We start from the raw sequence: 22,607 nt of genomic DNA, 5'->3' as shown, positions 1-22,607 counted from the left end.
CCACAACACTTTCACCCAGTTCTCCTTTGAATCATTCAGATGTTCATTGGCAAACTTTAGACGGGCCTGTACATGTGCTTTCTTGAGCAGGGGGACCTTGCGGGCGCTGCAGGATTTCAGTCCTTCACGGCGTAGTGTGTTACCAATTGTTTTCTTGGTGACTATGGTCCCACCTGCCTTGAGATCATTAACAAGATCCTCCCGTGTAGTTCTGGGCTGATTCCTCACCGTTCTCATGATCATTGAAACTCCACGAGGTGAGATCTTGCATGGAGCCCCAGACCGAGGGAGACTGACAGTTATTTTGTGTTTCTTCCATTTACGAATAATCACACCAGCTGTTGTCACCTTCTCACCAAGCTGCTTGGCGATGGTCTTGTAGCCCATTCCAGCCTTGTGTAGGTCTACAATCTTGTCCCTGACATCCTTGGACAGCTCTTTGGTCTTGGCCATGGTGGAGAGTTTGGAATCTGATTGATTGATTGCTTCTGTGGACAGGTGTCTTTTATACAGGTAACGAGCTGAGATTAGGAGCACTCCCTTTAAGAGAGTGCTCCTAATCTCAGCTCGTTACCTGTATAAAAGACACCTGGGAGCCAGAAATCTTGCTGATTGATAGGGGATCAAATACTTATTTCCCTCATTAACATGCAAATCAATGTATAACTTTTTTGAAATGCGTTTTCCTGGATTTTTTTGTTGTTATTCTGTCTCTCACTGTTAAAATACACCTACCATTAAAATTATAGACTGATTATTTCTTTGTCAGTGGGCAAACGTACAAAATCAGCAGGGGATCAAATACTTTTTTCCCTCACTGTATATGTATATGTATATATAATGTAAGTATGTATTTATTTATTGGTATTTTGTATTGTTTGTGTAACAATTTATAGCATTTGTTTGAATGATTTTATAGATTTGTTACGATTACTTTAAAAGTAAAAAGTTACATTCCATATTTTACTCTATAGTTTACTTACTTGATGTTACACCTATAAATTAACTATTTGCATTGTATGCACACATGTAGGTGACCATTGATTTTTCATATAATTATAGCAACTGTATATACTGCATATGTTAAATACTTAAAATTCACAGCTTATAGTATTGTATAATTTAAGTCAACTCAGGTTTGCAGTAATAACAGATTTTGTTTGTATATATTCTGGTGAAGAGTTTAGATTATAGTGGATGCTGAAAATCTAAAAAATAAAAATGACTTGACACAGCAGGACCCAGAATCTACAGACCTTTCCAAATGCTAGAAATGACTGTCAACACATCAATGACAGGAGGATGCTTTATCATTTTCAGCATTCATTATGATCAGCCTGCAGAAAACTGATAGTTATGTTACTTTTAGATGAACATACACATTCAATGCATAGGTCTGTCTTGATTTATTGGAGCTTGCAGCACTTGGGAATTTCTTGTTCATCTTCTTCCACTGCAGATCAGTAGAAATAACTAGACAGCATAAAATATTCCAAAAGCAATGCAATGTATATTCCTATAGCCTACAGGCTACAGCCTACGAAACAAAACTGTGAACTAAGTGTTATAACCCCCCCAAACCAACAAACAAACAAACAAACAGACACTATTGTAATGCAATGAAAGTACATATTTAAATAATGGAAGCATGAAAGACTGTTTCTTATTCATATTATACAGCACAAAATGCATTTCATTTCCTAGTAGATCTCTGATTTGTGGAACTCTATCTCTATAATTAGATTTTTTGTTTTCAAACCCTTGCTACTGTGACATGTTACATAGTATGTTACATAGCACTTTTAATATGAAGGTTAATATTTGAATAATAATATGAAATGGATGCATTTGTTTTTACTATACTCTCAAGCAAAAGATGTAGGCAATAATCAGACACACAGTCTCTTTTTAAGAAACCATTTTATTAAGTTATTCAATTTCCAAGAAGTATGGTTTGTTTTCTCCAGAGATGTGACAATTCTACAGTGATTTGGTTCCACATACAGTAATATGACATGCAGTAAAGAAAGATTCTATTAGAATTCACACACTTTACATTCAGAACTCCCCCCTAAAATAAAAATAAAACACTTACAGAACACGTTGATTTGTAGTCTGATCTTGTCAAAGCAGCCTTTTTCAAAACTGGAAACCTTTCAACTTTATCACAGACATTAAAATAATAGTAATTAAAACTAAAGACACAGAAAACAAAGTGTTTTGATAAAGGGAAATGGTATAGGAAAGACAAAACAAAGTACTTTTTTTTGGTCAGTTTAAGTTCAGACACATTCTAGTATTCTAGTGCAAATAGCTACATACTGGAATGTACTAAGGAGCTGTGTTCAAAGAAACCACTTTATGTTGCTCTGATCTTATCTATTTATTTATTTTGTAGTTGTTCAGTTCTGTGCAAATGGCCACTGCGCAAGGAATGTAGTACAGAATACCCCCCACACCCCAATTATTTTGACAGTGTGTGCAGCTTTCAGAGGCAGGTGCCTGTGACACAGTGTTTGAATCAGACATCAAGGTCTTTCAGGCAGGACTACAGCATGGCTAGTTTTCTGCTTTTTTCAGGGAAAGGTTACTAAAGTGAAGACAAGCAAAGATCATAGAAGCTCTAAGAAATAATTCAACCCTGTAGTGTCTTATGCATACATTAAATCATATTTCCCATTTCTCCGAAATAGAAATATTAAAATGCATGGCCTGTCACACATTTAAGTATTGTTTATGTGTAGGGAATGCTTATATGAAGTGTCCTTAATTTCTCTGCATTTCCAATTAATTCATATGTAAATACACCATCGTGATAATATCATACAATTTACAACACTGACAATAATAATTTTAGTAACAATAATAATGTACAAATGTTGTCATTACAGTTGATTTGTAATTTTACAACTAACAGTGGTATTTTGTTCTATTTCTTAAAAAGAAAAAGACAGCTATTGTTTTGAAACAAACAAAACAAAACAACACTTTCTCCAATTATAGTGTCATATTCAGTACTGTAGGACAGGTTACTACATTAGAAACAACACCATATTCAAGTTTCTGCAGATGATAAAGTTGAAAGGATTCAGCTGACAGAGGGTTTACCTTTAAAGAAGTTCTGTAATGTTCCCCTGAAACCACCCCCAATCCACTCCAGAGTGTGGTATCAACAAATTCTCAATCTTTAACATGAAAAGCATAAAACATCTGTACAGGTGTCTTTCTCTTCACACAATTATCTTGTGTGTGTGTGTGTGTGTGTGTGTGTGTGTGTGTGTGTGTGTTTGTGTTTGACACTTTCTCATTTTTGTTTTAATTTTACAGATTTTTCATACATTAAAGAGACAAGCATGGCTTCAGGTAATACAGTTTTAAACTCACTGTGTGTTCCACTGTGTTGTGCAGTTAAAGAAAAAAACATATATATATATATATATATATCATTTACAAAATCATTATGTAACCTGGGTAGACACAAAAAAGCAAACAAATAATAATAAAAACATAAAAGTGGTTCAATTGCATTTTACTTTACATGCTCTTGAGAGTGAGCTTCCCAGTATGTTTCTCAAAGGAGTATGTGTTTGAATCCAAACAGTAGAGGCATACTTATGCGAAATAAGTTAATTCCTTACAACAGAAACTGCTTAAATAATCCTATGTGTTAGAGTAACAGAGATCTCACATTTCTTTTAGCCTACATACTAGTTTATCAACTCTCTTTCATCTAGATAATGTAAACCCCCTTTTAAATTGTACTGCTGTACTGCTAGAAAATACAATTAAGGATAGCACATATAAAAGTGCTATATACTATATACTCTCTATATCATTTTTATTTCATTTCTAAGTTTCTTAATAATAATTATTAATGTCATTAATGAAACAATAGGAACAATAAAACCAAAGTTTTTCAAGTACTCCCTCGGAGCGTGTACTTCCATTATGGTGTGCTATTATAATCTGGATTTCAATTAGGATCTTAACAGTGATTTTAGTACAATTTTGTGTATTTCTGCAATAACAACAGATGTGTCTGTGGAGTTCATCTATAAAAGCAAAGAATAATGTTGTATAAGTACTAATATATCTAGTCTATATATCAATATTTGGAATAATATTAACAAATCTCTCTTTGGTATAAAAGGCCTACAGAAGAAAACTACATTCTCTTCATACCTCCATACTCCTCTCATAGTCCCCTGCAGTGCTCCAATCAATCCACCAACAATATCACAAACAAATACATTAATTCGCTGATTCTTAATACACACACACCATCGACTCTTTCTGCCCAGAATTATACATTGGGTTCCACCAAAACTGTTCACCTTGCAATTGATGTGGTGAAAATAGTAACTGAAGATCAGTGCAACTCCCCAAAATAATGTCCAAGACTCTTCTTACATCACTGAACATCTCTTTCCCCTCCCACTCCCCACCTCCCCACTCCCTGAACCCTCCAGTTTACTGTATGTCCTTACACCATTAATGTCATATATCTAGAACTAGGTTTAATGGGTATCAAAAAGCACTAATTCAACCAATTAACCTCTCATCTAGTCTTGGTCAAAGAAAAGGAACATACTTTATTATTTATTAATTTATTACACATTATGTTTCCACATGCTACATGTAATTCTATGCAAGTATGACACATTTCCAAAATGAAATCAAATAAAACAGAGGTTTAGAAATAAATAAATGAATGAAAATAGCCCTTTGCAATATGTGGTTTACTGGTGTTATAGTGTATGGAATGGTGTACTACACATGCTGGAACGTCAGATGATTATGAACACAATATAATGTATATCTTTTCAACTCTCATTAGTTATTATCATGTTGAATTCTCATACAGGTTTTGGCTGTGAGCAAAGCATATCAGTGGAAGTGTATTTGTGACAAGTCTAATCATGAATGCCTTTAAACACTGAAAACCCTCAGGGCTTTTATATCCCAGTTTGAGTTCATATGTTCATCAGAGACAAGCGGTGTATCACCTGCTCCTGCCTTTATTGGAGTTTTGCTCTACTTTGTAACCAGTCAGCAGTTTCTTTTTAGACGTTTCTTCTGAGGCCTGAATCATATCAAGACTCTGAACCAATGTACAAGTCCAAACCCCATACCTGATAGTACATAATGACTACTAGTTAGAAAGATAAGATGGCATACAGAGTACTGATGTTTTACATTTAGTGGGTTGGACCTTTTATTTTTAATTGTTTTATTTTAGATTAGTCATCAAACGAGATATTTCAAGAAATATTAAGATTAAGACTATACCAGATTCCAACTCTTTTTAATTAAACAACTAAATCACTGAGCGCCAATGCTTGGGTAAAAACTTGGTTTTCAACTCCTGACATTCTTAATTATCCCTCGCAAAATCAGACCCTGGTACCCTCCAATCAGTTTAATAAGAGAAAAGTAAGATAACCTTGCTTCTAATGACTAGGTAGACTTCTTTCCAGACTTTAATATATAAGAAAAATGTCTTCCACCAGTAATGGCATGTTAAAATAAACACAATAAATTACAAAAACATACCTAGTAAAATTATAGTAATGCATGACAGGAGAGAACGTTGGCTTAGTTTGTGTTCTATGCAACCCTGTCTCTGGTTAGTATGTACAGTATGCATTAATACATATTAAGTAACATTTGAGCCAAAAACCCCAAAGCTTGACATTAGCCAGGTTTTTATACGACTCATTCAGCCCTTTTGTCCCATTTTAAGTTTGTAGACATTTTGTCTAAAACTTTTTTTTTTTTTTTTTTTTTTTTTTAGGAAGTACAGCATCTTACAGCTGAATATTTTGTATAAAAGTCAGCAGGCAGGATTGCAGATATCACCGTCAGCTCTGTTGAAATATGATAGAAAATGTAAAGGCTTTTCTTTTCATGTGGTCACAATCCTTTATTTGGACACTTTTATATTTAATATTTTTATTTTTTTTATTTACTACTAGTTGAGTGAAGACAATCAAAATAAATCTATTTGTAAATCAATGTAGATAATAAATGTTAATTGTACTTGTATTATAAACATTATCAATGCCACCTTAAATGTAAAAGTCGACCACTTTTGTATTAGAACCTCAGGACTGTACGTAACGCCCCCCGGCCAAAACAAACAAACAACCACAACTAAACAACGTTAAACATCTATAATGCAATATGCATACTACTGACCAAAACTGATAAAGATGAATTCATTAATAAATACACAAATGTTTAAACACTGGCTGAATTTGTGAAAAACTGCACATTTTTCTTTTACTTTAAAGTCTGGGAAAGCGAAACACTAGCTTTTGCTAAAAATATATTTCTTTCAGCAAAACAACATGGTTGCACAAGTTAATGACATTGCAATGATAACAATGATTGCATCCACAAGAAACAGCATCAAAATAACACCTGTTGCTCTGTGTGCCTAAGAGAGGATTAACAAGGCAAGACTTTCCTCACAAACTATTCTCCTTGTTTGACCTAAGCCAATGTACTTCATTAAAAAGAGCTACATTACAAGGCAAACACATATTTCACTTATGTGTAGCTTAAACCCTGTTTATCTTCTGGATTCAAAGAAACAGTTTCTGCTGCAGGAAGAAAACAAAGTTATTTAAATGTGATATATTGGATCAATGCATCACTGATTTAAACAGCAGTTTCAGATCAAGAGTTTGTTTTCACTGGGGATTTGAATGCTATGTTGTGTCTACCAAGTGTTTTACCTACACGTTTTAGTCCCATTGAGAATTCAGTTTGGGTTTGAGCACATCAGCCAGAAAGAGAGAGACATCTACCAAAAATGAACTAACATTAAAGACAGTCACATAGACACACACGTATCTACACTCACATACATACAGAGACATCATCACTGTGGCTTTTAGAAAGAATAAATCCTTTCAGACAGGTGTTTTCTTTTTTCTTTACAGAAAACTAAAAAGACAAGGAACAGCTTTTTCCCATCACGTTTTATCCCCAATTTTTCTGTTTTGATTAAAGTATTGCAGTCTAAACAATATGGCTTTAACTATTGAAAAAAAGTTCCACAGAGAATAAAATTGAAATTACATTTTTGTTTAACTGATTTTTTTGTACATTTCCACACAATTGACATTTTATTCTTCCAGTAGGAGAAATAAAACAGGTTATCCCACAAGGAAGAGAAAGCTCAGCGTTGGGTCTAGGCATTTGGGTCTGGCAACTGGCAAGGGGTGGTCAGATACTCTTGTTGCCCGTTTATTCCCTAAATGATTCTACTTCAATACACATTAGATTATTGTCAATATTTTTAGTTTGTTTATTTGTTTTATAATTCATTTGAGTTAGTTTAAAATCTTAGTGTATTTGTGGATTACAAACTTTCAACTTGTTTGTATTCAGAAATAAAAACTGTTACAAAGCTCTAAAAATAAATGTTTCCTTATTTTGGTGGCTCCCCAAGTATATGGTTTCTGTCAGCTTTTGTATTTTGTTTATTCTCCTATACCTCACAACTGCTGCCCTTAAACTAACACAACCAAACATCTGAATAACTTTAGTCTATTTAAAACAGTGCATGTCAGGAAGTCTTTAGTTGCATGGGTTATAGCATTTTAAAAGTAATTTATTTAAACTCTATAAACTCCTTAATGCACTCTTGTTTAAGAGCAAATGAACCAGCATGTGTTTAATACTTGAACACTGGTGATTAACTGACCACATATGTAAGTTACAGTACATGGACAAAATAAAGTGCCAGTAAAATTATTATTCCTTTTTCATCTTTTTTTTTTTTTTTTTTTTTACAATGCAACTAAAAAGAAGGTTGCATATGTGTACAATTTTGTCATCACAAATCTATACATGCACACGTTCAAATATATGCTCAATTTGAGATATGCTAATATCAGGTAGACGAAACCTAGACAGTTGAAAGGAATAAACACTTTTCACTTTTAATAATTTACTTATACAATTTGACCACATCCTCACTTTTTAGGCAATGTAACATTTTGATTTCTCTCTTCTGAAATACACCTACTGGAAATTGCTCAGTGGTGACCATAGCAACACTATGTCTGAACCTATGCAAATCTGACTTATAAAGCCCCTAACTCTGAGCTTTCTCAAGTGTCTGTTCTGGATGTGAAACACAGCAACATTCTACCTTTGGATAACCTTTTCCACATTCATTTAAAACATATATTATCATCACATTTCACTGCATATCTAGGATATACTTCAACATGCTGGTACATTAACTCTTTGTAGCTACACTGCAATGTCAATGCTGTCATGTGAAACACATTAGCGGCAAATAATCTGCTACCTGGAGAACAGCCAGGTGAGAAAATGCACATATCATTACTCAAAAGAGACAATGACTCCATTATATGATGCAATAATACACACATTAATGGTATCAGACAGTATTACCAAATCAAAGTTAAATACCAGTATCTTGAAGTACATGATATAGCTTTCTGCCTTGTGGGAAAATGGTTCCCATGAAATAAGTAAATTACTATACAAGCAACTCTCTTGCATAGTTTTATCTTTTTTATACCAAGAACCAGTACCTGAGATTTTTAAACTAAGTATTCTAGAACTACAAGTTTATGTTCTGTGTAAATCAACAAAACGTAGTTTGCTTTGTTGTGAACAGCTGGAATGATTTCATCGGGGAGGGGGTGGGGGGTGGGTTTAATTTTCTTTGGTCTTGGTGTTAATGGATTCAGACATACAGGGCACTTCAGTACCATTGTTTATCATTACATTGTTACAAACAAGTTAAAGGAAACCAACATCTGAGGAAAATGTATACAATACACTGTACATATTTTGTAGTGTCATCATTAAATATAATTTATGGGGATAAAATACCTTCAGCCAACAAAGTCAAGCATTCAAATTAAAATTACAATTACATGTTTTGTTACATCATTGTATTGTTGGTACCTTAAATCAGGAAAATGTACTTTGAAAAATTTCATAATAACAAAGTGAAAAATCCAAGCATTTGTCAAAGACACTTAGAACTTGTATGATTTCAAGATGATGCTTTTATTGTATTATTTACTAGTTCCATTTACTATTACCCACATGTATTTACCTGTATATAGGCCAAATCCACAAATTGCATTGCCATATCAAATTTGAAGTATAAACTTAAGCATGTCCATAATTAGATTTATGTGTAGTACAGGAACAACCCTGTTTGCTGAATCCTTCAATATTCCTCGATAAGGATGTTATTTTGGAAATTACATACCTATCTTTTATAATGGTTGAAAATAATGTATCTTCTGGAAATGCATTTACTCAGCTGGTTGGTTTCCTTTACAGAACTCACATTAAGGTATAACAATTTCTTTTTAAAGGAATTTCAACTCTGCCCTGGAAGCAAAATAAAACTGGGGAACAGAATCCCCAAAAATGAAGTTGTGGCTAAGAGGACAGCTTGTCAGCAAAATAAATCTATGTGTATCAAAATCGAAATATAAAGACATAAAAACGAGTACAAAGTTATCAGATTCTTCTCTAAAGAGATATCCCTTGAAAAGGTAAATGACTGCATGTAAACATTTATATTGAAGGAGGATGGTAAGGGTTGTAAACATTGCCATGGCAACTATAAGCACAAAGATGGAAGTTTCCTTCTTCCTGTGGCAGCTTATGTCACATCTTACTTGATCCTTCTACAGAAAAGATTGGTCCCCATTTAAGCCTGCAAGATGTAATTTCCTTTTGTTGGTCCCTTGGCTTGCATGCAGACATTTTCATGAAAAGCTCACACAAGAATATTAACAGTCACACTACAAAGCCTACCTGTGTCTTGGCAGTCATCAGATTTCATGGCATCTAACCATGTGTATTCAGTTTTCTTAATAAAACCAATCCTTGGTCTTAAAAAATAACAACAATTAAAGAAAATAAACAGAAAAGAAAAGGCATTCTGAGCTAAATTTTAGCTATAAAACAAAGTTTTTATTTTCATATATTTTTTAAAAATCTCAGTCCTGATGACTTAGAAAGATGTGATTTATAGGTTCTGGTAGTCTCCCACTCACTAGCAGTAAGCTTTCTGCAATTGTCAATCATAGGTAGAATCATATCAGGAATAATATACATTTTATAATACAGAGATATAAGCAACATGGCAACTAAAATGCGAAATGACATCATATATCGGCTACTTCCACTTCAATGCAGTGGTTCTATTTGATTGTCTTTGGAATCGACCTAACTGCCATCAACGTCCCACTCAAGTGAAGATCAGACACGCGGTGTACGGCAAGTACACCGAGGAATTGTCACCTATAGTACCTTTGTTTTTCACTAGTATCCTTGCTTTTTCAGAGCACTGGTATTCTTGCCAAGGAAAACATTCACTTTAAAACACATTACTGGCGACATTAATGTTGCCCATCTTTTCCTCTTGCTTTTATGTACTTGGTGTTCTTGGCATCCTTCTTTGTTTCTTTATGCGACCTTCAGAGTCATATACAATACAATCTTGGGAGAAATCTATCCTCTTTAATTCAAATTAATGGCTCAACACCATAATGCAGTGTGTCATCCGCTCAAGACGCACAGAAAAGCATTGCCACTATCTGTGTTGTGAATTACATTCCAAAGAGCTATTTATCCCGGGTTCATTTCCCCATTCCAATAGAGGAGAGCTAACTGTCTCATTTCCCATAGGTAACAATTCCATTTTTAACCTTGGCTAAATGTCTACCTGAAAAATAATGAATTTGCAGCATGCTTTGAATCTTGAATATCTGAACAGCTATTAGAAATCCTATGACAGTTAGAGAATACACTCCACCGTTTCCACAATTGACTGGCTCTAGACATAATGATAATTATAAAATTTCAAGATAATTGGAGAGTTACATTGTCTATTTCAATAGTCTAGACAGCAGAGGATTTAATCATCACTGTCTTCTTAACAGGAATCCTACCCCTCCACCTACATTTTATCATTAAAGATGATAAATGGAAACTGAGCCTTTATGAGAAAATAAGAAAACACAAAAGTTGAACACATTTAAAGTTTGGCAGTGCCTGCTGCTGTTTGGATTATTAGTATAGACCCCATGTATAAATTGATTGTGATGCATTTTACATAACGGAAACAAAAAAAATAGAAAAGTAAAAAGGAGTTGTCGAATCTCAATTGCTTTTTTCTTTTTCAGAATCAGCACACACAAGAGAAAGGAAACAGTGGTGGTAGCCGATTCATGATCACCGTTAAATGTTTACTCTAGCTGTTTGAAGGGAACTTGAAAGGAAATGAATAAATAAGAATAGAGGACACGTTAAATAAAGATCAAGCTGAAGGCAAAGAAAACAACACTGCCATTTGCTAGGCTTTTAAGCACTGAGGTTGCACAGACGGAAGCCAGAGGGCCAGTGAAGTTGGGGTTCATTGTGCCCTCTCAGTCCCCTTTCACCATCAGCTGTGGCCTCTTTAACATGGCTTGCAATAAAGAGAGGCACAAAAACATCTTTCATTACAAATCTATTGCAAGAGTCAATGGGCTATGTAGGGATCTCAGAATGAAACTGTCTAAGGTGACGCTGGAATTCTGAGGCTAAATGGTGAGCAGATTGGGATTTCATTTTTTTACTTTTTGCACGTTATGTACGACTAGCGGCTTTCAACATTCTTTCTTTTCTCTACCTTTAACTAAACTCCTCTTCTGAAATGCACAGTGAAGCGGCTTTAAAACACAGCAGAACTGCAGTTTTCGCTGCTGGTTTCCCTTTAAAGGAAGGAAAAATCCACCATCCTCACTACAAACTGTCTCTGGCAGGAAAGTACATGAAGGCACATTCTAAACTAAGCTCGCGTTTTTGTAGTGAGTAAAAAATCCCCATGTTCCCTTTTTGTTCTTAAAAAAAAGCCTGCTTGTCGAGGAATACATTACACTGCACATAAAATGTACCACTTTCAATGTTCAGCAACTTAAAGCAGTTAATGCAGCCTGTACATTTTTTTTATTATTTCTATAATCTATACACCGAATTCTATAAATACCTCAGGCTTTCACATACACATGTTTTCTAGTTGATAACAGACGGGATACAAACAAACAAGCCTTTTGTTGCAGGTATTAATTGACCGAATATTTTGACCTTATTCGCCTTCTTAAAAGATCATGACAATCCCACAGTTCTTGCTATGGATTAATAAATGCTTCATAAATGCAACTTCCAGTGAAAGACAGGAATTCTGAGATCCTCAGTGGAGCCCCGTCTTAGTTAAAAACAAAACAAACAAACAAAAAGAACAGAGAATTTTCATGTTTGACTGTTGATAATTCCAGCCCCAGTAGTGTGTGGATAAATTATCTTTAGATGTGACTTGATTTGATTCATTTGTTTTTGTTTGTTTAAAAAAAGAAAAGAAAAAGAAAGACCTGCGCGGTGGCTGGCCTGGGTAGGCAATCTCTCCCCCCCTCCCATCCCTTCCTTATTCCCGGTCACCTCGCCTGCCCCCCCACGTCCATTACTTCTTGAACATGTCTTGCAGAGGCCCTGGCAGGAACTTGAGCACAGTGTCCAGGATGCTTTCCTCTTCCTCCTCGTCCTCGTCTCCACAGCCGGCAGGAATGGCTTTCTTGGGGCGTGTCAATGAGCCCTCGCACGGCTGCTCCATCGCGGCCTTCTCCTCGGCCTCTTTCTCTTCCTTCTTCTTCAGGCCATACTGTCACAGAAAGAGAAGAATAGGCCCAGGTTGAGCTGGCACTTTTGTTTATGAATCTGTGCTGCAGTTCACACTTTTTAAGATATCATCTCTACATATATTAAATATTTATAACATGACTTATCAGAATCAGAAATACCAATTCATATTGAGAGTCGTGGTGGAAATCCAGGTCAGTGTGGCATGATTTTGCAATTTCTGCACATAGATGATTTAGTCTAGGGCAGTGGTTTTCAAACAGGTCCTGGAATACACCCTGCCCTGCTGGTTTTTGTTCCAACTGAGGTCTTAATTGCTTAATTGAATCCTTAATTGACCTAACGAAGCAATATACCATTCAATTAAGCAATTAAGACCTAGGTTGGAACAAAAACCAGCAGGGCAGGGGGTACTCCAGGACCGGTTTGAAAACCCCTGGTCTAGGGTATCCGATACGCCAATGGTCATATTGCTGCTAGGAAAAGTGATTATAAGACCTTTAAGAAAATGTTTTCCTTCAGTTTCCAAAACCTAGGTTAATCCGTCCATCTTATTTTTAATATCCTGCTGCTTCAGGATAAGACAGAAAAAAGAAAAATAAACAAATCAGATAACTAGGGCACTAATGCTGCTGTTGATAAAGTTTGTCTTTGCCTGGTCTGAGGTCAGGCAGGATATTAAACTATCCCTATTGTTGTCCTCACCACTGCCTCCTTTAATATACTTTATCTAAGAACCACAGTGCAATAGCATAGTGTTGTTTTGTCTTCAATCCTGTCTAAATCATATGTTTCTGTTTCTTCATATTTATGGAACCAATGACAGATGAATCAGATGCCAATAAAAAGTGCAATTATTTTTAGGCTAGATTATTGTTGATTCAATAATCAGTTATGCTTTCAATTTGTTTTATGTAGTTTTAGCTGATCAAATTTTTCGACTCTCTGCTGTCCCATGTTTGTCATTTTAGAGTTCTAGATTTTCCTAAATTATACTTTTCTGAAACATTAAGCAATACCATTTGCAATAGTATCAGACACTGATTTGCCAAGTAAAAGCAAGCACAGTTTAAATGGCCACAGGAATAGTACATTTGGGAGATTTACCATCCTAAAAAGCATGTTTGGGATATGTAAAAAAACAAGTGTTACATAGGCATATCTATGGAGGGACATCACTGTCAATGAGATTCGTATCCGTAAAAACATTTTGTACTTGTTATTACATATACAAATCAAAAATACGATTACAAAGTACAAACAATTACAGGTACAAATCGAAAATGCGAGTACAACCACAGACAGGAGGGAGATTACTGTCAAAAAGATTTGTATGTGTAAAAAAATATTTGTACTTGTAATTACAGATACAAATACAAAATGCTATATACTTATTGTAAATACTGTGCTTGTGCAGGGCTCACACACTGAACATTTCAACTTGTCTTTTGACAAGTTAATAGCTCATTTGACTTTACTGGGACAGTCACGGATTTTAATTAAATATCCCGGTGTCCTGACAATTCTCTCAAAATCATTTAAATGTTTAGATTTCCCTTGTATAGACTCACTTAAAACTCTTAAAACCTTTAAAATAGACACAGCTTTTTTTATGTGATTGATCATGTGAAGAAGCGAACATTTTATTTATATTGGTAAAACCTCATTACCGGTAGCTATACGCAATATGGTAATGCTACAATAGACGGTTTTCTGGATGACAGCATAAACAAAAGGAATTGAGTGCGCATCAGACTTGTGTGCCCAGAGACGTCCAGCTGCCTGTGAAACCAACAAGAATTTGACAAATGACAGGCAGATGTTTCTTAAATGTACCCACTGCAGAAATAAATCACTACCTTGAAAACTTGTAATGGTTTAATGGCATGGTTGGAAAACAGTTGCAGTCGGGGAGGTGGTGTATGGCTGACGTTGGCATATGGTTGGCATGGTTGGACAGCAGTTACAGTCGAGGAAATGGATCATGTCCGGCTAAATGCTGAAAGATGTGGTATCTATACCATTTGTTTGAATAAATTGACCTATAGAACTTTAAAATTAGTCCCTGCAGAAATCTGCAATTCTGCAATCATGGAATTTGCCTTCTTATGCAGAATTCTGTTCCTCATGCAGAATTCTGCAGAATAAGCCACTTTTTTAATGATAGACAGGGAAAGATGTAAAAAACAAAAAAAATATGTTTTTACCATATATAACCACTAGTTGTCAATAATGTTTCGTAAAGTAGAGCCTATTTTGCATTTCATTCACTTGTAACCACCCTTTGTCAACGATCTCCATTGTGTATTTTTGTATTGTTTGATCTGTTATTACTGTAATAGGAGGGACAAAACTAGATAGCTTAACTTTGCCAACATGATCAGTTGCCCAATAGAGGCAGGTTCAAAATGGAGATTTTTTTTGACCAAATAGCATTAGTTCAAAAAGTAAAGTTGGAAATGTATCAGCTATGATTTGAGAGCGCAGCAGTACACAGATCTTCAAAAGGATGGCGGCAAATTATATTGTACGGTCTGCAACAAAGTCCTTGACCACACAAAGAAATCAGCAATTGATGATCATCTCAAATCAAATCAGCACACAAAGCGAAAGTCCTGTAGCGCTGGTTCCTCCCAGCCTGAACTAATTTTAAAATGCCAGAGGACCTTAACAACAACCTATACATAGATCGGTGGCTTCTGAAGAGAGAGAAAAGCTAGATAACGTGCCCTGCATACACGCACACACGACTACCTAATGTTAACATATTAACAAATGAAAACCGATAGCTTCCTAGCCTAACTTAACTAAATCATTATCGGTCTGGTCTGCGTTACAGTTGAATTTCAGAAAAAAAGTGTTTTGGCTTCTAAGCATCACTGTGTAGACGTGTAAAGCCTTATGTCTAAGTCTAATGAAAATTATCTTAAAGTTACGCCGGCATTTACAAATATAATGTTCACAATACATGTATCAGAGAAAGATTAAAATTTAGTTTTTTGCTTGTTTAATTATGCAGTCACAATAGTCTAGTCTATTTTTTAATTGACATTTAATTTTATTAAAAAATAACTAGCTTTGTGTAACAGAAAATTATATTTAGTTTTATTTACAGTATTGCCATGTAAAAGTAATGTATATTAATGCCTTTATAGTTCATGTTATTGCATACATTTTAAAATTTGATTATGTTTATTTTATTCTATTTGATTTTCATGTTGATGTCATGACAAATATGTTATATGAATAAATAAATAAATCAATCAATTGGCAATCATAGTGTTGCATGTTCATTTTGAGACGTGGAAATTGAAGCAGCCATCATCATGATTTTAATTGTTAATTTCAGAATTGCAGAATTGCACAGAAAACACATTTTTCAATTTCGCATAATTTAAGAAACATTTTTGCAGATTCCTGGGGGGACTATAAAATATCATACATATGTATAATAATAATACATACATTATTTGATTCTATTGTTTAAAAGTGTCCCAGCTCTCCTCCTCAAAACTATATTGAGAAAAGGCATCTCCTCAGATTAACTTTCTCAAACCGAAGACCCCAACTTGAAAGTAAGTACACTTTCACTATATTTACAATTGTTTAAATGTTTACATTTACTGAAAGGAATTTAATTGTCTGAAGTACCTATGTTGTAGTAGTTAAGATTACAGTTTTGAGAATAAACGGTTTATATTAATTATTGAATGCCTTTTACCTTTTTTATTTTCTCATTTTCTTTATTAAAATAAAAAACGTTTTGAACCATGTAGAGAGGCTTCCATGATCAGATCAGATTTTATGTTTATTCTTTTAACTGTTTAATCTACTATTTTTTTTAATATCATTGGTACTAGTTATGTATTAATAATACCTTGGCTGAGTTATTTCAATATACAATCTTAAATGTTGTCTTAATGGTGTGGGAAACGTAATATTTATTGTTGTGTTTTGGTCTGGGCTTGTGGGCTGATCTAAAGACTACTGCACTTCTACTTCTTTAATAGTAAATGCAATATGTATTAATACATTTAAATTGAATTAGGCTTGGTTCTGTTGAACATGTATAAGTATTTTTTTAATTATTATTATTAATGGCTTCCTTTAAAGTTTCACCTATTCTTTTGTCACAACTGAAGACAGTACAGTCTTTATTCAACTGAGTGTATTGGAAAATATTAATTTCAGAAATACTCTCTCAAGCTTTCCACGTTCCCACATGACCAGGAATAGCAAAAAATGAAGCAATAGAATTGAAGAAGTGTGATTGCTTTATTATGTCTGCTCTTCTGCAATATATTTATACAAGATTAAGAATACAGAAGGGGTTTTAAAAACACTGAGATCGAGGACACCGAGCAATACTGGATACAGGATAAAAGCCATGTTTTGGAATTAAAATTTGCTAGTCAATTTGACATTGTCGGGCCAATGTTGGTATGATGAGCAAAATGTTGAAGAGCCAACATCGTCTTCCAACTTCTACATTGACCCAATGCTGCTGTGCTATCTGGATACATTTGTTTTATAAATATTTTTTCAATATGTCCCGGTTTCACTGTGGAAAATCTGGTCAGCCTATGAAGTGGAAACCTTGCAGACATTCTGTAGAAACATTTTTGGAATAATGTAAAAACGAATTATACAAACAAAATAGTTTTTATTTAAATACATAACGATTATTACACCTACTATGTCAATTATAGAATACAATAAAGGTCGACATGGTATAATAATCTATATTCATGACAGGCGTTCCATGCACTGTTAAATCCTCACGATTGTTCCCACTATCCACAATCTCTGCCAGTGTGACATAATTTATTTACTTGTAGCTCTTTAATTGTAGCTTTTTGCAAACTGTACTTGTATTTTTGATTTGAATACAATTTAGTTTTTATGCATACAAATCTTTTTGACAGTATTTTTCCTTCTGTCTATGGTTGTACTCATATTTTTAAATTTGTACTCATGATTGTTTGTACTTTGTACTCATATTTTTTATTCATATCTGTAATTACAAGTAAACATTTGTTTAAGGAATAAAATCTTTTTGATGTCCCTCCATATCTCCCTATGTCTATGGTAAAAATGTACAATGCTTACAGTAAGTGAGTGTGACAAAAACAGATGAGAGTTGCAAGGCATTTTATATGAATGAGGATTTTGCATCAATTTGGCATTTTACCATTTTCCTTGTATTACTTCTTATTTTGCTTCTGTTTTCAACACTTTAATACTAGCAGACCTTTTCTAAACAATGTCACTGCTGTCTTCTCAGAGATGCGCTCAGAGATTGTTGTTTTTTTGGTTGTTAACAAAACCTTTCTCTCCCCTGTTGGCTTATTCTCTCCTTTGACTATGTTTTGTGACACCGAACTGGATGTCGACCCTGAACAGGATCCTGACTACAAATATGTCTACCAACCCCTTTGCTTCCACCACTACCACAAGACCATCTCATGATTATATCTGTGTACTGAATACCGCCAGACCGATGGGTTATTGGAGAAATGTAAAAACCAGGCTGCGGGACAGTGGAGAAAGACGGTAGGAACTGGGATCAGTTCCTGCCACATGTAATGTTCTCCATCTGGGAAGTACAGGCGTCTGAACACAGACCATGCGTGCTGCTTGATCTGGCTAAGGAACAGCAAATCCCCACAGATCCTATAACGAACATGTGAATGAGATGAGGGGTTGCATCGAGTGGGTGCTGCCTATCATCAAGGAACACACGCAGCAGGCGCAACACCATGCCTACTGTCAATCTGCTGTAGTTACAGACTACTGAAAGCACCAGAGACACTGTTCATGTGGGACTGGATCTGCCACCCGCACAACGTGCAACTAGTCAGGAGACTATGGAACTAATCCATAAGAATGCTGATGTGTTTTCCAGCACACCTCATACAACATAATATAAGGACTCCCCCAGCAAAGACAGTACAAATGAAACTGAATTAGATACCAACAATGTGGTGCAGTATCAAGAATCACAGAGTGCCTGGAGCTGCCCGATTGTGCTGGGCCCAAAACCCAGTGGGTCACTCAGATTCTGCAATGATTTCAGGAAACTGAATGAAAAGTCACAGTTTGACTCCTATCCCAGGCCCTGGGTTGAGGAGCTGATTGACAGGTTGGGAAATCCCTACACTTGATCTGAAAAAGGGCTACTTCATACTACAAAACGTAGAACTGCTTGAAGGTATATTTTATATACCAGGTCCTATTTAAAAGCCTAATGACCCTTTCTGATTAATATATTCAATAAAAGGGTATATTAATTTTATTGTTGTTATAAAAAACCTAATGGTGCTGCTCTGAGAGCGGCTATAACAATGCAGGAACTAGGCCCATGGCAAAGACGCAGTGATGCAAAGCAATATAATAAAACTAATAGTGTTACAATGGGATTAGATGTCGTTGTTACTGAAACTGGGCCTCTGGCAGTGAGAAGGCAAGAAGATCAATATTGCCAGAACACAGTCTCCTCTCTGTTCCCTATACACAGTGTGCAAATATGCAAAGAAAAGGATAGGACACCACAGAACACTAACAAACTGCACAGATAAATATGACAAAACTACTGTGTATTAAAAAAAAGTGTTCACAAATTACAGCTACTTTGAACATGCCCCCATCACCCCTAATGACAAACCCCCAGGGTTTACTGTTATTCTGCTGAGTAGAGGAACTGACACTGTGGCTGAGTCCATTTTAAAAAACAGAAAATACAGAGAATCCCATATGGTTGCTAGAATAGTCAAAATACTTGGGGATTTTACTGGATATCATATACCTTGCTTGAGTAACAGAACTCACTGTATACAAGAGTCAGTTACAATGACTTAATTCCCTCAGACTTCCCTCTCACTTCTTGAACTCCTTTCAACGTGCCTTCCTGTTAATCGTCATCACCACAGCTTTGTGCTGGAACGAGTGCTGCACAGTTGGTCATTAGCCATGTGTGCTCCCAAACGAAGCAATGAGAGTTCAAATCTTGGCAAACTGACTGAGGATGTTCTTTTCAAACTTTCAAAAGCAGCACCCTTTCATTTATATAGCAAAAGTAACTTATATACAGTACAGGTATGCCCTGCTTTCTTCAATCCACTGCACACAGCCTCATTAAACAACGAATTGATTACATTAATTAATTAAAAAATACATTATCAAATATTGGCAAAACTAAAACTCTCGCCTTACATAGATAGATGGCATAGCTGTTTAAAACATGTTCAGCTATGCCACATTACGTAATTTAAAAACATAATTATTCAAACCCACAGAGTGAGTCAAAAACACAATAAGGTACATCATGTTCCTTAGCTGCAATCAGACAGACTGCCCCTCTCCTTGAACAAAGTGTTGACAGCGGTAGATCCATTTAGTTTAATTTAGTTTAGTTTAATTCTAAAATAAAAGAGAAAATGTTAAAAAGGAACATAAAATGTTTTCTTATTATGAGCCCAAAGAAATTTGTAAGTGAAAGAATCTAAAATGAAGTGAAAACATCAGTCAGGAGCCAGTATGTTGGACAGATTAAAATTAAAATTCCAATTAAACTGGTGAGTCTATTATTATTTGTGTTGTTGTTAATCAAATATACTTTTAACAGCAAAACAAAGTGAGGCATAACTATAGTAGTTAGTGCTAATAATCAATATTAGTTAGTTTGTGTTTTACACAGTATGACCGATTGTTTTCCTAATTCTGTTTACCAGCACTTAATACATTTTTGTTGGTACTTTGGATTGTTCAGGAGCATAGCAAATGAATCTGATGTTTAAAAAAGTACAGCTTTTTAGTAAAAAGACAAGGCCTGCAGCACAGCATTATTTTTGAAGGGTAAATATGAATAATAAGGGCTGTTGACTGTCGACTTTTATTTCTGCTGTCACTGCCTTCAAGGCTTTAAAAATTAAATAAGCTCTATAGTATATTATACAATATTATTTTATTCTCTAAAATATAGTAGATGTATATAAAATTAAGTCACATGTTATATACCGTGATATGCATGGTTGGTTAACATGGTATTTTTGCTTATGGTTATCAAACTCATTCCTAGTGCAGACCGAGATACTCAGAGGTTGAGGCAGGTTAAGAATGCATATAGTGTTTTAATTTCATGGAAAATAAAATGTATAAAATAAATTGTATAAAAAACGTTCCAGAAGGTTTCTAAGTGTGTCTATCTTCTTCCAGTAACACATGCTAATCTAATGGCTTGTCTCAATCCCTACATGTCACATGCATTTAAAAAAACAGAACAATAAATTCTACATTAAAAAATAAGTGTTTCAATCAGATTTTTAAGATGTTGTTATTTTGCTTCACATTTGTTTTGTGTTACAACTCCTGGCAAGAATACGTTGCTTGATTTGAATACACAAAGAGAACGTCCTATGATCCAAGGCTTTTTGATGCAAATGAGTTTTGACATGGGTCTAAAATATGAATGACTATTTTTCTTTCAGTGACACGTCAAGGAGAATTTTGCTCAACAAAAACTACAGCGGCAGGAAAGAATGGGTAGAAGCTGGAGTAGTAGTGCTACAGACAAATGGATTCGCAGCACTCAAGTCTTTCACTACATCTTTGCCGTTTTATGCTTCAGGGCCTGCTACTCTAAGAAGATGCCTCACAATGAGTTCAGAGGACTTTCTCCCTTTAAGCGCCCACAGTTCCTCATCTCAGAATCTCTGGATCCACTTTCCACTGAGATGCATAGTCAATAAAATGGAACTTGGCTTAAATAATATATGAAGAAAACAGATGTCAACAGAGAGAAGGTATTGAATTCATATATGCCCATAAGCCATACCATCAGTTTATCATTACTCTGAGATATCCATTCTTTGTTCGGTTTCAACCACACCCAGTTTGATTTTTCCTTTTCAGACAGAGAGAATGGTAGTGCTGACCTTGTCACGGATGGTCTGTCGTACTTTCTCCCTCTCAGCCTCCATGCGGGCGTGCTTGGCCTTCCTCTCTTCCTCCTGCTGTCTCAGAGCCTCCTGTCTTTCTTCTTCCTTTTTCTGGGCATCGGGGTCCTTCTCCTCCTCTCCACCAAGCATCTTCCCCATGTCTTTGGTAGCCCCTGTGTAACACAAACAGCATTTGGTGTTCCATAGGTGCTTATATTTGTATTAGAAAATGATCGTGTGCCAACAGCCAATCAGCTTCCAGATCTAGTGGGCATTATCAAACGACAATGCCTGCTGGAACGGTGAAGTGCCCAATTCGACAGAATTAAATAAATTAATCAATATGCACATATACTAGCTTAGCATAAGATAAACAAACCACTATATAAGAGCAACAACTGTTCAGCTACTTTCTGACACTGGTCTGGAGACAAGGGAGATGATGTCAGGGACAGGACACTGGAATGAAAGCTCAATTGGATTGGTCCACAGTTCTAACTTCAGCAGGATCCAAAAGTCACTCTGCCTTAAGCAACAAGTTCCGATAGAATACTACAGGGATTGTTCAGTAACATTAAAATTACTTTCTCTGGCAATGTCTCGATCAACTACAAGGAAGACTAATGACGCAGTAGTAATTAAAAAGAAGAAGGATATATTTTAGCCAAATTAAAATAATAATTTTCTGTACGTGTATGCCATTTTTTTTCATTCAAATTCAGCTGGGAATAGAATATCAAGGTAAATATATGTTTTAAATGTATTACATTAAAAAATAAACACATCAATCACTTTGTAATAGCCATAGAGCCCTCCTGATGTGGGCTCTAAAATTTGATAGATGACCTTACCTTTCGTTAGTGCCCTAGCCTTCCGCTGGGGACACATAACTCCTGTTGCGGTCATCTATCAAACGTTAGAGCCCACATCGACGGGCTCTATTGCTTAAATAATAGATGTGTGCGAACTGCAGCCTTTCTA

At 35.3% G+C, this 22,607-nt stretch overlaps 1 protein-coding gene across 2 annotated transcripts in view; it reads right to left on the bottom strand.

Moving 5' to 3' along the window:
- Positions 1-1,905: 1,905 nt before the first annotated feature.
- The window catches only part of cplx2b (complexin 2b), a 44,008-nt gene continuing 23,306 nt past the window's right edge, over positions 1,906-22,607 (bottom strand). For both annotated transcript variants that reach the window (XM_066716630.1, XM_066716631.1), the window contains exons 3-4: positions 21,624-21,799; positions 1,906-12,712 (exon numbers count right to left, since the gene is read on the bottom strand). In XM_066716630.1, the coding sequence (XP_066572727.1) occupies positions 12,515-12,712; positions 21,624-21,799 (374 nt within the window). In that variant the 3' untranslated portion in view covers positions 1,906-12,514. The remainder of the gene's footprint in view (positions 12,713-21,623; positions 21,800-22,607) is intronic.

Source organism: Amia ocellicauda, chromosome 11 (assembly GCF_036373705.1).
Source record: "Amia ocellicauda isolate fAmiCal2 chromosome 11, fAmiCal2.hap1, whole genome shotgun sequence".
NCBI lineage: Eukaryota > Metazoa > Chordata > Actinopteri > Amiiformes > Amiidae > Amia > Amia ocellicauda.
The sequence above is the reverse complement of the archived record's forward strand: the minus strand, read 5'-3'. Positions and strand labels throughout refer to the sequence as shown.